Source organism: Tarenaya hassleriana, unplaced genomic scaffold (assembly GCF_000463585.1).
Source record: "Tarenaya hassleriana unplaced genomic scaffold, ASM46358v1 Cleome99, whole genome shotgun sequence".
NCBI classification, from domain to species: domain Eukaryota; kingdom Viridiplantae; phylum Streptophyta; class Magnoliopsida; order Brassicales; family Cleomaceae; genus Tarenaya; species Tarenaya hassleriana.
The window spans coordinates 57,680-73,303 of NW_010972326.1; the positions used below are offsets into that span (position 1 = coordinate 57,680).

At 38.5% G+C, this 15,624-nt stretch overlaps 3 protein-coding genes across 3 annotated transcripts; 2 read left to right on the top strand and 1 right to left on the bottom strand.

The window, feature by feature from the left end:
* Positions 1 to 391: 391 nt before the first annotated feature.
* LOC104804868 (protein ASPARTIC PROTEASE IN GUARD CELL 1-like) lies at positions 392 to 2,256 on the bottom strand. Its single transcript, XM_010529230.2, has one exon. The coding sequence runs from the start codon at positions 1,979 to 1,981 to the stop codon at positions 527 to 529; it is 1,455 nt and encodes a 484-aa protein (XP_010527532.1). The 5' UTR covers positions 1,982 to 2,256; the 3' UTR covers positions 392 to 526.
* Positions 2,257 to 2,905: 649 nt separating this feature from the next.
* On the top strand, positions 2,906 to 5,458 carry LOC104804869 (GDT1-like protein 5). The gene is made up of 12 exons (XM_010529232.1): positions 2,906 to 3,100; positions 3,210 to 3,278; positions 3,634 to 3,693; positions 3,775 to 3,822; positions 3,928 to 4,016; positions 4,119 to 4,155; positions 4,242 to 4,286; positions 4,384 to 4,452; positions 4,546 to 4,590; positions 4,682 to 4,743; positions 4,832 to 4,904; positions 5,009 to 5,458. The coding sequence occupies exons 1-12, from the start codon at positions 3,083 to 3,085 to the stop codon at positions 5,078 to 5,080; spliced, it is 687 nt and encodes a 228-aa protein (XP_010527534.1). The 5' UTR covers positions 2,906 to 3,082; the 3' UTR covers positions 5,081 to 5,458.
* Positions 5,459 to 8,791: 3,333 nt separating this feature from the next.
* On the top strand, positions 8,792 to 9,969 carry LOC104804870. Its single transcript, XM_010529233.1, has 3 exons — positions 8,792 to 9,335; positions 9,668 to 9,713; positions 9,823 to 9,969. Exons 1-2 carry the CDS (start codon positions 8,828 to 8,830, stop codon positions 9,700 to 9,702), a joined length of 543 nt encoding a protein of 180 aa, XP_010527535.1. The 5' UTR covers positions 8,792 to 8,827; the 3' UTR covers positions 9,703 to 9,713; positions 9,823 to 9,969.
* The last annotated feature ends 5,655 nt before the right edge of the window (positions 9,970 to 15,624 follow it).

Sequence of the window (15,624 nt, forward strand, 5' to 3'; positions counted from 1 at the left end):
AATATTGTTATGATTTACCTTAGATATTATATCTAAATATTCTATTATATTTTCCTATATATTAGTTTATATCTTGTCGGTAACTAATTAATAGAAAAACATTTCCACGATGCACTAAACCCATATTAAAGTTCAATTTTTTTTTAATTGTGCTTGGTGTAGTACTTTATCTTCAAATAATCAAAATCTAAATGTAGCCTTTCCTGTGTAATGGAATTTGGTGGCATCAACACTTCTTGTCCCTTTTTTTTGGTTATGTTGACTATTTATGAAATAGTATACCACATATATATATATATGTATGTATGTGCGTATACATCAGTTATCAAAATTCAATGTGTTCATTTTGACCGGTAACTGCTCCCTCGTTTTTTTTTCTTTGAAATTTGAATTACAAACACAAGAACAAGATCCACATTTACTTCTTCTTAACCGCAAGGTTAAAACAGTAATTTAAGCCAGCGACGAGAAATCCAATTCATCTTCTTTCCCTCGGGAAATCTTAAACTATAAAAAATCTGACAACTTAGCACTTATTGGACGAGAATGCAATGACGGAGTTCGCCAGATCGAAAGTGACACGTGTCCCCTGCTGCTGCACGTTGCCGATTATCGCCAGCGACGACGCCGTCGGCGCAAACGCCAGGCAGAACGTCCCCTTCGAATCCACCGGAATCAGGCAATTCTTCGCCGGTAGCGGCAGCATCCTCCCGCCGGGAAAATGGAGCGCCACCGTCGGAACCTCCACCTTCGTCTTCCCCGACAGATCGTAGCACGTGTCGAAAAGCGCCACGCCGCTCACTGTCGGGAGATCCGGCGTACCCTTCACGAACGAGTCCCTCAGCGAGTTGTATATCTCTGTTTGCAGACGAGTCACGGCGGTTCCCGAGTCGATTATGATCCCGCCGGTTCCTGTCTCGGTCATCTGGAAAGCTGACTCGGGAATCGGCAGCAAACCGCCGCCCACACTGATTCCGGTGAGACCCAGGTAGTAAAACGTGTCGAACTGGTGGTTCCGCAGCAATGGAGCCACGACGGTGTTCGGAGGAAGAGACGAGCCGAACTCGAGAGTCGACGCCGAGTCCGAGTCACGATCCACGAGACAGTACGAGAACGACGTCGCGTTGAGCTGCGACGGTAGAGACAGCAACCCGCCGCCGAGTCCGAGCAACCCGGCGGCGCCGACGAAGAGACCTTCGTTGCTGTGGCCGCAACCGATGGCGATGTGCTCCACAGAGGCAGACCCGATCGTGAGTGTCTCCGTGACAAAGTCGCCGACCGTATACGACCCGTCGCCGTACGAAACCTCGTACAGACATGATTGGTTCCTGCAATCGGACACGTCGAGGGCCTTACACTCAGGGGTGAAACAGGAGAGGGGAGCGTAGGAAGACGAAGACAGAGGATCGAAGATTGGGTCGGCTTGCTGGTAGCAGTCGGCGCAGGGAGCGCACTGTAACCAATTCACATCGCTGCCGGTGTCGATGACCATGTAAACCTGACGAGGTGGGTTTCCGATTCCGACCCGTGAGAAGTACTCGCCGCTACCCTGGCTCGTGCCGGATACCACCGGCCCTTCGATCTCCGCCGTGGTGGTCTTCGCCATGAGATCCGCCAGCGACGCCCCGTTGACTGCCTGACCTAGACGAGTCACGAGAGATCTGACTCGGGCTGAGTCGCGCTCGAGTCGGGACAGTGTAAGGGTCCGGTAGTCTCGATGTTCATTCTCCCGGACCGAAGCTCGGGAATGCAGTTTCAAGCTAAGCGGCGACGACGCTGGACTCTGTTCTTCCTGTTGGTTCAACCGAAACGCCGTCATCTCATGGCTTAAAGACGCTATTTCCTTGACTGTCTGAATGGAGCCGGCGACATCAAGAACCGACGTCGTTTTGAGGGTCTCTGGTAAGATTCTGGAGAGAACAGTAGAATGTGAGAGGAGAAGGAAAAAGATGGAGAAGCCGAAGAGACAATGGAAACCCATCTTCGTATTCGACCGTTAGGGTTTCACAGGAGGAGGAGGAGGACAATGGGTTATTCACAGAGAGAGAAACCAACTTTCATAAATAGAAAGCAGAGCGAAAGGAGGAAAAAGTTAAAAAAGGGAAAGGTTGGTGGAGAAGAGAAAGAGCGAGAAAGCTTTGTTTAATGAGTTAAAAGAAGCTTTGGAATTGGAATTTTTTTTATGTATCCGAGGGATATAATTAATTAGGGTTCATCATCGTCTTTAAGTGTGTGGATAAGAAATTGACAATGCTCATAGTGTGGCTTTCGTATTTTATACGGAGGCAATTAAATTAAAACCCCAACCCTTTTGTCGTTACGTTCTAATTTTGTATAAAAAAACAAGTTTGGACATCTATAGCATCGTTCTACTGCTGTTATCTACAAATTGCATGATTAGTGTTTTTACTGTTGAATGCTACTTGGATGTGTTGCGATTATTCTGCCGCGGCACGTCTCAGACATCTGTCATAATGTTTTGCAGAGCACATCCACTTCTGTTCGAGGGGAGAGAGAGAGCATTTGATTCAAAATAATATGTTTGACCCGGTGGGCCCATGTGTAGTAACTGGGCCTTTGTTGGGTCCAGATAATTGGGCCTTGATGAAGAAAATGAGTCATGGACTTCAAATGTTTTTTTTGTTGTAATTATTAATTTCATTATTGTTATACAAAACACTAATAGAAGTGGCACGCGTCAGTGTTTTATCCTCACTCCTCACTAAAATTGCGACGTAACCAAAATATTAAGATTCTCGGCTTCGAACACTTCTTCTAAGTCAAGCTTCTCTGGGTCCCACACATTATTGTTGAATTTGATTCGTCCACGTGGCAGAATCTTCCAATCGAGAGAATCAGATCCGATAAACCACGTTTAATCTCGCCAGCCGTTCGCGTGCAATCCACGCGAATCAAACCCCAGAAAGCATCGCGTTTTAGCTCACAAAGCCTTTACACGCGATTTCGTCTCTGTCTCCTCTCTAGGCGGCGAGTGTGAGATCCTGCCGCCGCCGCCGCCGCCAGATTTCGCCGACGCTTTTCTCCGATTGTAGATTGTTCGTTGTCGATTGACTCGGAAGCCATGGGCTCGCTTGTGCAGGTACAACCGATCAGTTTAGCTTGAGAATCTATAGGCGACCGCAATTTTTTGTTTTCGGAAACGAGTCGATGTCGAAGCTTATCTGGGTTTCTTATCGATCGATTCGTAGGGGTTTACCAAGTCACTGGCCATGACTTTTCTGTCGGAAATCGGCGACAAGACGTTCTTCGCTGCTGCTGTAAGTGACGTTCTTCGATATATTTCAGTATAAACTCTGTCTTGCCAAGCGTTCGGGTTGAACAATTCGATAATCGTATGTGAATTTTGATGACTCAGTCCAAAATCTTTGTTGGTAAAAAAAAAAAGGGTACTGTCAAGGTTTGGTTGATTACTTCGGGAAACTGATACAGCAGTATCTATCCAAGAAATTTATTACCAGTTTCTTCCATTCCATTATAGCGAAATCAATGGATAGGGGTTTATGTTATCTGACACTTGTAGCGTCTGCTCCTTGGTTAATGCCAAGTTTAGGAGATTGTAATGTGCTTCATACTATTTTTTCTGATGCTGATCTTTCTTTGTGTTGTGCCCAGATTTTGGCAATGCGCTATCCAAGAAGACTTGTGTTGGCCGGTTGCCTCACAGCACTGATTGTGAGTTTCTCTCCGTCTTTTACTTTTTCGGGTTCTATGGCCTCGTCCCCATTTCGAAGTCTCATGTCCTTCTAATTCTAGGTCATGACTATTCTCTCCGCCGTCGTTGGATGGGCTGCTCCAAATCTGGTAAGAGCCTTCTACTCTCAATCCCGTGGAATGCTTGTAGGTTTTCTATCGCAGTTCCGAGTTTTTCAAATCTTCACGTGATGATGTTTTGAAACTTGCCTGTAGATCTCTCGAAAATGGACTCACCACATAACTACATTATTGTTCTTTGGTTTCGGGCTGTGGTCTCTGTGGGACGGTTTTAAAGAAGGAGGGTAAGAGCTCTTTATCAACATTTTGATCGCATGGAGGTGGATATTTTTAGTTCGGAGCATATTTCTCGATATGAATGTCATTTGGTTCTTTTCTGTTGATAGAGATTCTGAAGAATTGGCTGAAGTTGAAGCAGAACTGGTTGGTTGGTTGGCTGTTTTTCTTGCTATGCCCTATTTCATGCTTCAAGCACAGAACTTTTTGGCTTGACTCATGTTATATAACAGGATTCCGACTTGAAGAAAGGCGGAAACGCAAAAGAAAACGGCAAGGTATAGAAACGAATATCACAGTTAACTACTTCACGAGAGGACTTCATCGCCTGTACTGCACTGAAGTTTCCAGCTTTTATCCGATCCGACCTTGTAGGTTGAAGATGAACAGAAAAAGAAGAGAAGGCCATTTCTCACACAATTCTTTTCTCCCATTTTTTTGAAGGTAACAAAAAGATCCTCAAAAAACTGCTAAAAGAATCTGAAAAGAACTGAACTTTTTCCTAGATTAGTTTTCATCATTCATCCTTTCATGTAGGCATTTTCGATTAACTTCTTTGGTGAATGGGGTGACAAGAGTCAGGTATATACTTCCCGTCTTTTTTCCATCTCATCGTTTGATCAATCAGTTCCTCACCCGTGCTTCACATACTCACCAAATAACTCATTCCCAGCTTGCCACTATCGGTTTGGCTGCTGATGAAAACCCATTCGGTGTGGTCCTTGGTGGAGCTGTGTATGTGTCTCCCTCTACAAAAAAACACGCCTTCGACTGAATTGGATTTTACCCTTTTGTATGTTTCTGACCATGGATGCTTTTGCAGAGCACAACTACTGTGCACGACAGCGGCTGTCATCGGTGGAAAGAGCTTAGCATCTCAGATATCGGAGCGAATTGTAATAAAAGCTCATTGCCCTTTTCCTGCATTACTTACATGAACAATCTGATTTCTTGTAATAACTTTCGACAAACCCAACATGGGTCTATGTTGTCGTCGCAGGTTGCTCTTTCCGGTGGGATACTCTTCATCGTCTTCGGCATTCAATCTTTTCTTTCTCCGGTTGAACCCTGATGATGACGCTGACTACCTTATCCCCTATGGTATTCTTCTGATTCCCCGGCATACCGAAAGAAACGCGTGTTGAATGTGTATCATCTTGCGCCTCTTACCATTCAAACACTCCCCAGGATATGATTTGAGATGTTTACAGAAACGATTAGAAGATGAGATATTCATCTCTAGGGCCGGTATTGACTTGAACGCAACAAGCATTTTCCACTAATTCAGGACAGTTACCGCATGTTCTTTAGCAGCAAGCACAATAAATAATCTTTTTATGGTTTGTGAAGAAAGTTATAAGATGGAGGCAATGAGCATTTGCTTCCAGGGTTAAACGTAACCAAATATTCAAAAATATAATATCGTAGGCATCTATCTGATTTGTGAATATATGACTTTCGTGTATTTTTTGTTTATTTGGGGTATGGGACCAGGGTCGTCTATTAACGTGTGCAATAGGTGCAGGGCCCCAAAATCGTGGGGGTCTCACTTTTTTTTTTTTGTAAATCCCACCTAATTTTAATAATATTAATAATATATATTATTAAATATAGTTATAATAAAGAAATAACAATTCTCTCGTACGTTATCTATTTTTAATTAAATAAATTATCACCAAAATTTAGGGTCCCACTTAATTTTAACTTAGTTAATTTGTATATTTTGTTATATTAAATATGTTTTTATCATTTTTAAATATTATTATTTTTTATTATATTAATTAATAATTTTTATTATTTTAAAATTATAATATGTACGTGATCTTTAAATTTTGTGAGACGGCCCTGTATGGGACGTTTCTTTAATAATCATCCAATGAATATGGATACGAACCGATGTTGGATATTGTCGATATATATGCATATTTGTTAAGATATGACCTATTATCTTTCATCCTTTTGCGGATATGAATTCAGGTATTTTGAATTTTTTTTTTTTGTTATCCAAAATCTAATTTTTGTATTATATATTTTTTATTATAAACATTTTTAATAGATTTCTATACCCAACTGTTTTGTAGTTTTTTTTTGTTATAAACCTTAATATTCGAATATTTTGGATATCTTGAATTATTTTGTACTTCACTAGTCCCTAAGCCTAAAATACTCCATCTTCAGGACAACATGGCTTTTGCAAATGTTTAGGCTACTAAATTAATACAAGCATGGCATTGGTAAATACTGAAACCATTTTATGATAGTGATTTCGTGTATACAAACTAGAGTGGGTACTGGTCGAGTATTCAAAATTTTAGGGTTAACTGAACCCAAATCCGGACTTGAATTTTTTACAAAAAAATCATTCGAATTCAAATCTGATTTGGTCGGATATCCGAAAACCTGATACTCAACAAAATATTCGAGTATCCATGAATATCCGAATCCGAATTTTAAAATCAAAATTTCAATAAAAATGTGGACGTTTAAATGAAATCTTATATAAAAATTGTCCAAATATAAAAAGAACAAAAATCTATAGGTGACCATAAAACATTCTTTCAGATGTTTAATCAGAATTTCAATTCCATTATCATGTGCAACTTCACATCCACATTAAGAACATGTCCTTACTTGCATCTTTTTGGATCTATCAAGAAAAGATAAGTAAATTGTATCATAAGACATAAAATCAAGCAATATAAAACTTACACAAATAAACTTATATTTGTTTATCTTGTTAATCTGATTCATATCTTCTTTCAATATTTTCACTTCCCTTTCATATTGGATAATCTACAAAATTAAACATATAAAATGAAACAATAAATATATAAAATATTCATATACATACATAAATACATAACAAATCATACATTCTTTAAATTTCACAAAGTCATTCAATGATTTTCAAGTGTTACCGACCCATAATTCGATCGAAAACAATCTTGAGTACAAATCAAAGCTATAACTAGTTGCGGGATAAGAGAACTACAAAATGGATCGATAACATGATCACTCGTACTAAAGGCAATTTCCTATGCAACGGTTGATACTGATATAGCCAAAGATGAGAAATAATTGGATATTTTTTACCGGAAACCTTTCACCAAGATAAAATATCAAAATTTTATGTTGATTTCTCGCATTCATCCGAAAAATATTTCTCCAACTCATTCTCGATATCCCATCTTCATTCTCTTTTGTATAGTTTTCAAATTGTAAGTCTATAACCTAATCACTAATCACATCAACAATCTCGTCTAATGCAACATTTGATTGAATTTGTGTAAAGGATGATTGTCCATTAAAATAAAAACTTTCATAATAGTTAAACAATCTTCTCAAAGCATCATCAAGCATCTCAATCACTTCTTCGGTTTTAGCTTTATCATCATAACTTTCACAAATTATCCAAATAACATATTTTCAATTTATATCGAGGTTTAAGAACACGTGCTACAAAAACAATCATTTCACACTATCTGAATACCAATACTTATCAAATTCCATCTTCATCCTCACAGTCATAGACCTCTTACTTTTATCACTAGAATTAAACAATCGTTTAATTTTATACCCCAAACCAAATATCATCTTCATGTATTCACTCCCAATAACGTATAAGATTTTCAAAATCGCATCATAAAAATATTTCAAGATGGGTAGAGAAGATTGAGCATAAATCCAATCAACCTCTCTCGACGGACCATAACCATTTTTGAAAGATCTTCCACATATGTTTGTTCTATAGACTCAAGCATATCAAACCTTTTCTTAAGTTTTAAAGCTTACTCCAACATAAAAAAATATAGAATCCACTTTGTTTCTACGTCTAAACAAACTTTAACTTTAGTATCTGTTACAACATAGTTATTCTGTTACGATTTCATACTTATCTTTCTGTTACTTAGTCCTTATCTTGGATTTGTATAGTTCCTTTCCTAGATTTTAGCTATATCGTTTCTGATTTAACTTGTATTTATATGCTGTACATGAGGATGAATAAAGTACAAGTGACATTTTATTCTTGAACTTCACATGGTATCAGAGAGTAAAATCCGCATCGCTTTACTTTCTCTTTTCCTTCTGTCCTTTTCTCTACTTTTAAACCCTGTTCTTCTTTGACTTTTCTTCTTTTTTCATGATGACTGACACTTCTGATATGTCGTCATCACCTCCTCTCGTTTCTACACCACATGTGACTTCTTCTTCCTCACCCACACCCAATATTGATCCGTATTCGAACCCTTTGTTCCTTCACGCAGCTGACACTTCAAGTGTTTCTTTGATTTCAGACAAATTGGTTGGTGAATCAAACTTCCATGTCTGGTCTCGTTCTATCACAAAGGCTCTTAACGCCAAAAACAAGCTTGGTTTTGTGGATGGCTCCATTCCACAACCTTCGACTGATGATCCTTCTTACGGTTCTTGGTCTAGGTGCAATGATCTTGTTTGCACATGGCTGCATAACTCCGTTTCTTCAGACATTGCAAGTCTGATTATTTATCATGATAATGCTCATGATGTGTGGCAGAACCTGGAGAATAGGTTCAAGCGGAAGAATGTTTCGAAAGTCTACAACATTCAGCAGCAATTGGATAATCTGCATCAAGGGTCAATGGATCTCAACACCTATTTCACCAAATTGACAAGTCTTTGGGAAGAGCTTAAAAATCATGAACCGTTTCCCGTTTGTTCTTGCGGTGGCTGCTCTTGTGACCTTGCTGGAAGGTGGCAGGACCTGAGTGACAAACGGAACGTTGTTCGTTTTCTCATGAGGCTCAACGACTCTTTTACTCCTGCAAGGCGTCAAATTCTGATGATGGATCCGATGCCGGATTTGACTCGTGCTTACAATCTGATCTCGCAGGAAGTTCATCAACGTGCTCTGTTTTCCTTTCCAACAGACTCAGTAGCGTTTCAGACTTACAGTACACGTCCCAAGACCTCTGATTTGCCTATTCCTCCTGCTCGTTCTGCCCCTACTCAAAGGACTCGCCCTCAATGTACCCATTGTGGTATGATGGGTCACACCGTTCAGAAATGCTTCAAGATATTTGGATATCCTCCAGGTTATAAACCGAATTCTTCTCAACCTTGGATTTCTGGTCATTCTTCTCGACAGCAGAAGAAATTTTCTCCTCAGCAGTCTTCCCCTTTGGTTAACTTGGTTCATGCTGCTGGCAAGTCTGTGGATCACAATTCTGGCAGCAAATCTGCGTTAGAGCAAGCTCAGATGTTAATCTCGCAATTGAGTTCTCAGCTCAAGGATCTAAGTACTTCTGCCACTGATTCTGCTGATACAGTCCCACCTTCTAATCCTTCAGGTATCCCTTTACACCCTTTGCTCTCTACATCTGAACCTAGCCTGCCTTTACCACCAACTTCTTGGATTTTGGATACTGGTGCTAGTAATCATGTCTGTCAGGATTTGTCTTTGTTCTCGGAGATTCATGAAATTCCTACCATCTCGGTCACTTTACCTGATGGTTCATTCCTCTCGGTTTCAAAGTCCGGAACTATTATCATTTCCTCATATCTTATTCTGCATTCTGTGTTGTTTATTCCAGATTTTCACTATAATCTTTTAAGTGTCTCTTGTCTTACAAAAAATTCTTCTCTCTCAGTCGCCTTTTCTCATGATTGTTATGTCATTCAGGACCGTTCTCGGGACTTGACGATTGGCAAGGGTAGACAATCTCATGGTCTGTATATTCTTGCCATGCCGTCTCGTGATTCTTCTTTTTTATCTTCTTTACCTCTACCTACTTGTTCTGCACTCACTTCCTCGCCTATTGATATTTGGCATCGCAGATTTGGTCATCCTTCTGATGTCAAGAATCATGGACTTGCCAACCAGAATCAGCTTCGTTTTTCTTTAGTTTCTTCGAATAAAACGCATTGTGACATTTGCCATTTGGCTAAACAAAAGCGTCCTGCATTTCCTTCTTCTACGTCTGTTTCTGTTAAACCGTTTGATTTAATTCATTTGGATATTTGGGGTCCCTTTCACACACCTACTATTAATGGACATCGTTATTTTTTTACTGTTGTTGATGATTATTCTCGTGTTACTTGGGTTTATCTCCTGCAAAATAAACACGATGTTGCTTCGATATTTCCGCAGTTTGTCTCACTCGTGAACACTCAGTTTTCTGCAAAAATAAAAGCAATTCGTAGTGACAATGCTCCTGAACTTGCATTTACTGATTTTTTACCCAAACTTGGGATTGTTCATCAGTTTTCTTGCCCGTATACTCCTCAACAAAACTCGGTTGTGGAACGTAAACATCAGCATATTTTAAACGTAGCTCGATCCCTTCTTTTTCAATCAAACGTACCATTACCTTATTGGGGAGAATGTGTTGTCACTGCTGTTTATCTTTTCAACAGAACTCCTTCCATGGTTCTTCAAAACAAAACCCCTTTCGAATGTCTCACCGATACAAAACCGTCGTTTTCTCACCTTCGCGTGTTCGGTTGTTTGTGTTACGTTTCCACCGTTTCAAAAACTCGTCACAAGTTTTCTCCCAGAGCATCTCCTGCTGTTTTTTTGGGTTATCCCATTGGCACTAAAGGTTATAAGGTCTTGGATTTGGCAACAAATGTGATTTCCATTTCTCGCGATGTCATCTTTCATGAAACAATTTTTCCTTTTCACTCTTCTGACTTATCTTCTTCCACTCTTGGTTCGTTCCCTGATTCTTGTTCACCATATTTTTTATATGATGATCCCTTGGTTTCCTCTTCCTCTTTGCCATCTTCTATTTCGGCACCCTTGTCTCCTGCTATAGCGTCTCAGTCTTCATTTTCTTCTGATATTGTTTCTTCTTCTACTACGGCTTCTTCAGATACTTTACATTCTTCAAATTCTGATCCCTCTGAGAACATTAGCAGACCTGTTAGACAAATCAAACCCCCATCCTACCTATCAGACTATCATTGCTACATGTTGTCTAACCTTCCCAAATCCCCTGCTATTTCTTCTACATCGCACCAATTGGCCTCTGTTTTATCCTACGACAGGTTATCACCCTCTTACCGTCATTTTGCCTTATCTATAACTACTACCCCTGAACCCACTTCATATACCCAGGCTGCTAAGCATAGTCAGTGGCGGGAGGCTATGAAACTCGAGCTTGGGGCTCTTTTACGGACAAACACTTGGACTATATGCTCTTTGCCTCCTGGTAAGAAGCCGGTTGGCTGTCGTTGGGTATTCAAGACCAAGTTTCATGCTGATGGCTCGATTGAACGTCATAAGGCTCGTCTTGTGGCAAAGGGTTATACACAACTCGAGGGAATCGACTTCCTCGAAACCTTCAGTCCCGTCGCTAAAATGCCCACTGTTCGAATTGTTCTTGCATTAGCTGCTGCAAACAATTGGATTCTTGATCAGATGGATGTTTCTAACGCGTTTTTGAATGGTGATCTTGACGAGGATATTTATATGGTTCTTCCACCGGGATACTCTGCTCTTCAGGGGGAGTCTGTTGCTCCGGATTCAGTTTGCAAATTAAATAGGTCCCTTTATGGTCTTCGCCAAGCCTCGAGGCAATGGAATCGTAAACTCTCACAGGTTCTTTTGCAGGCTGGATTTCAGCAATCACATGCTGATAATTCTCTTTTTACCAAACAATTTGGATCGTCTTTTGCAGCCATACTTGTTTATGTCGATGATCTATTAATCACGGGCAATGATGCAGCTGTTGTTTCAGAGCTTAAAGAAACTCTACGTTCGCATTTCCAGATCAAAGATCTCGGCCCAATGCACTATTTTCTTGGATTGGAAGTTGCTCGTTCTGCCAAAGGGATTTACTTATGCCAGAGGAAGTATACTTTGGAACTTTTGGAGGAATTTGGTATGCTCGATTGCAAAGCTTTGGCCACTCCTATGGAATTTGGCTGCAAGCTCAGTCTTGAATCAGGTGATCTCATCTCAAATCCCACTCATTATCGAACCTTGCTTGGGAAATTGATTTATTTGTCCCTTACACGACCTGACCTTGGGTTTGCCGTTACCAAGTTAAGCCAATACATGGCTAGTCCTCGCACCTCTCATCTCCAGGCCACGTACCGTGTTCTGCGTTACTTGAAAGGTGCTCCGGCTCAAGGTCTGCTTTATCCTTCGACATCTTCCCTGCGGTTGAGTGCTTACACGGATGCTGATTGGGCCTCGTGTCCAGACTCCCGTCGTTCTGTCACCGGCTATTGTGTATTTCTGGGTGATGCTTTGGTTTCTTGGAAATCGAAGAAACAACCCACCATCTCTCGTAGCTCGGCGGAATCTGAGTATCGCGCGATGGCACAAGCAACTTGTGAGCTCGTTTGGGTTGACGCTCTGTTACGAGACCTTCACATTGTTTATCCTCGTCCGGTTTCTCTCTACTGCGACAATCGTTCAGCGATACACATTGCGAACAATCCGGTCTATCATGAACGCACCAAACATATCGAGCTTGACTGCCATTTTGTTAGGGAGCGTCTGCAATCCGGATTTCTCAAACCTTTACATGTTGGCTCGACTGACCAGGTGGCGGATATACTTACTAAACCTGTATCTGTCGACATTTTTCGGCGAATGCTAGTCAAGATGGGAACACAACATGTGTTTTCTCCATCTTGAGGGGGAGTGTTACAACATAGTTATTCTGTTACGATTTCATACTTATCTTTCTGTTACTTAGTCCTTATCTTGGATTTGTATAGTTCCTTTCCTAGATTTTAGCTATATCGTTTCTGATTTAACTTGTATTTATATGCTGTACATGAGGATGAATAAAGTACAAGTGACATTTTATTCTTGAACTTCACAGTATCAAGGTCTTTCTTTAAATTTTTCAGCCGTATTTGTTTGAAGACCTCACATAATGAACTGCCAAGCGAATATGACAAATGGATTCATACAAGTCTTTCAAACCATCTTTCATAACCAAACCCAAAATATGAGTCTCACACCACATATGCAAAAATAATCATCTAAAATATTTGTTTTCCATGTCTTAAACATCTTTTTCAAATACTTTAGTCTCACATCATTGGTAATGGATATAGTGTTCTAACCACGATCGGTTTGTGAAACTGATTAGAAATCCATTGAATGGTTTTAGATGGTCTAATGAACCCATATATTTAATAATAAGTCTAATGGTTAAGAAAACATAATTCATGGTTAAGAAAAACAACAGAATTTTCGTCCTCTTCCTCTCCACTTCGGTCGACGCCTCTATCTCTTTTGAGTTCGTCTCGATTTTCGTTCCTGACCTCCAGATCTGTTCTAGCAGATACAAACTCGTGAGTGTGGACTACCTATAACCCTAGAAACCGTTATGAACGCATGTTTAGATATCTCCAAATATCCAACAATTGGTGTTTGCATTATCAACCGTGATAGTAAACATTTTTTTTTATCTTCCAAACATTCAAACATTTCTCCACACCAATCGTTTCCCCCGCACAGTGGCGGACACAGAAAATTTTATCAATGGAGGCAAGAAACAATAGTAATATAAATAAATATATATATATTATAAAAATTTATCTAAAAAATATTTAAAATCAATAAATAAATTCTATGATTTTTTATTTTTTAAAATATATTTATATAACTCCATTTGTAATTGCTTGAATTATATTTTTTGATAAAATAAACTAGATAATAACTCAAAAATTAAAAATTTAATGTATTATGGGTTAGACTTTTTTGAGTAAATTATCGGTTGAACTTTCTACCAAATCAAATAAAAATTCAATAAATATATAAATATATATATATAGATAAATTTATAAGTATAATAAATATATAAAAACAAATAAATAAAAAATAATAAAGATTATTTAAATTTACAATTTTTACAAATATTTTTTCTTTTGTTTTAGTTTTTATTTTATTATAATTAAATTGATAATATTTTTTATTTGACTAAAAGAAAAGTAAAAAACTTGAAAATGAAAAATAACAGAAAAAATAATAGACTAATTTTTTTATTAACTAACATCACAAAATACATGAAAAAAATTTAAACTGGTGGGGTCCGCGATAAAATTTTAACAGGGCATTAGTACGTTCTCTTTAAAATTTTATTAAATTTTATAACTAATATTTTTAAAAGAAAAAAAACAGTGGGGGCCAGTGCTCCCACTCCTCCCCATGTAGGTCCGCCCTTGCCCCCACATGATTGGGTATTAGACAAAAGTTGATAAGTTTTATACAACTTTCACTCGTCATCAATAAAATGGTCGACAACTACATATAGTTTATGTTTTGAACGGATATCCAAGTATCTGTCGTGAGGGAAATACACCCTTTGTGTTTCCTAAAAAAAATCACACAACACATTCCTTTCTTCTATAAACAAATTCATGCAATCCCTAGTTATCGTCTTTCTTGACAGAATAATAAATGGGGTTGAAACATATGCACGAAATCCCTAAAGCCCTCTCTTTCAACAAATCTAAAGGGTAATTCGCCCAATATAATCACTCGGATCAAAGCTTTCCGACATAATTTCTAATTAAATACCAATGATGAAGAAACCCCTTTAGTTTTATCACTTTTCGACGATGATACAAAGTCGTTTGCTTTAACCTTTTTGAACTTTGATTATCACTATCCTAACGAGACCTCTTTTTGCAAAGCCTTATTTCAACATAACACTTGTTGATGTGTCCGTAACTGTAGAACAAGTAATAGAATAACTATAATGATCGCTTAGATTTCTTTTACCTTCACTAGTTTTTTAAAAATGATTCCAACCATCAGATTTAGGCTTAGGAGATAAAATATCTTATTATCATTAGACATATTTGTGTGGATAAAGATATATATCTTCATCTCTTGAACTACTCTTTAATAATGAAACTATTATTTCACTCGCTTGAGATGCAACTTTCGGTGTCTTTGAACTTTTAACCATATAAACATATTAATTTCGATCAACACTTAGTCAAAACATACAAAAATTACTCAAAAAATCTGATCAATACTCTTTTATCCATTCAACACATCATAAACATTGAAATCAAATCATAAACATCTAAAAACAATTGAATCAGAAACACCTAAGAAATATCTAAAAAACGAACAAGCAATATCAATGTTAACTACTAATCAAACCAAATCACAGTCAGAAAAACACCTAAGTCGCTAATTGAAGAAACGAAATCAAACCAAATAAGAAAATACCTAAGAAACACTAAGAAATACCTAAAAAAATATGCACAGATCCACAGTCGAAGAAATGAGCAAACAACAGTCGAAGAAAACAAGCAAGACACAGTTGAAGAAACGAAAACAAATATACTAATGTTAACTACTAAATCGAAACCATAGAATCAGAAAATGAACAAGCAATAGTCGAAGAAACGAGATATTTCTATAGGAGAATAGTCAAAGAAATGATCAAATTTAGAACCTGAGAAAAAAGTAGAACGAAACTCAAACAAACGAGCAACAGAACAATTGATGAAGAAACTTACCCAAAAAATGACTAATCTACAATCGGCGAAGCGAAACCTAGGAGAGATAGGCACGGTCTGAATTTGAGTAAAAAAAATAGAAAATTAACTACACTTTATAAGGAAACAAACGATGCAAGTTTAAGGCGAAACTTACCA

Excerpts from the sequence above, each read along its gene's own strand:
- LOC104804869 (XM_010529232.1), top strand. Across the intron at positions 3,279-3,633 it reads AGACGTTCTTCGCTGCTGCT|ATTTTGGCAATGCGCTATCC; the intron begins GTAAGTGACGTT and ends TGTTGTGCCCAG. Across the intron at positions 3,694-3,774 it reads GTTGCCTCACAGCACTGATT|GTCATGACTATTCTCTCCGC; the intron begins GTGAGTTTCTCT and ends TTCTAATTCTAG.
- LOC104804868 (XM_010529230.2), bottom strand. The coding sequence starts at position 1,981 with ATGGGTTTCCATTGTCTCTTCGGCTTCTCCATCTTTTTCCTTCTCCTC.
- LOC104804870 (XM_010529233.1), top strand. The coding sequence starts at position 8,828 with ATGATGGATCCGATGCCGGATTTGACTCGTGCTTACAATCTGATCTCG. Across the intron at positions 9,336-9,667 it reads CCCACCTTCTAATCCTTCAG|GACCGTTCTCGGGACTTGAC; the intron begins GTATCCCTTTAC and ends TATGTCATTCAG.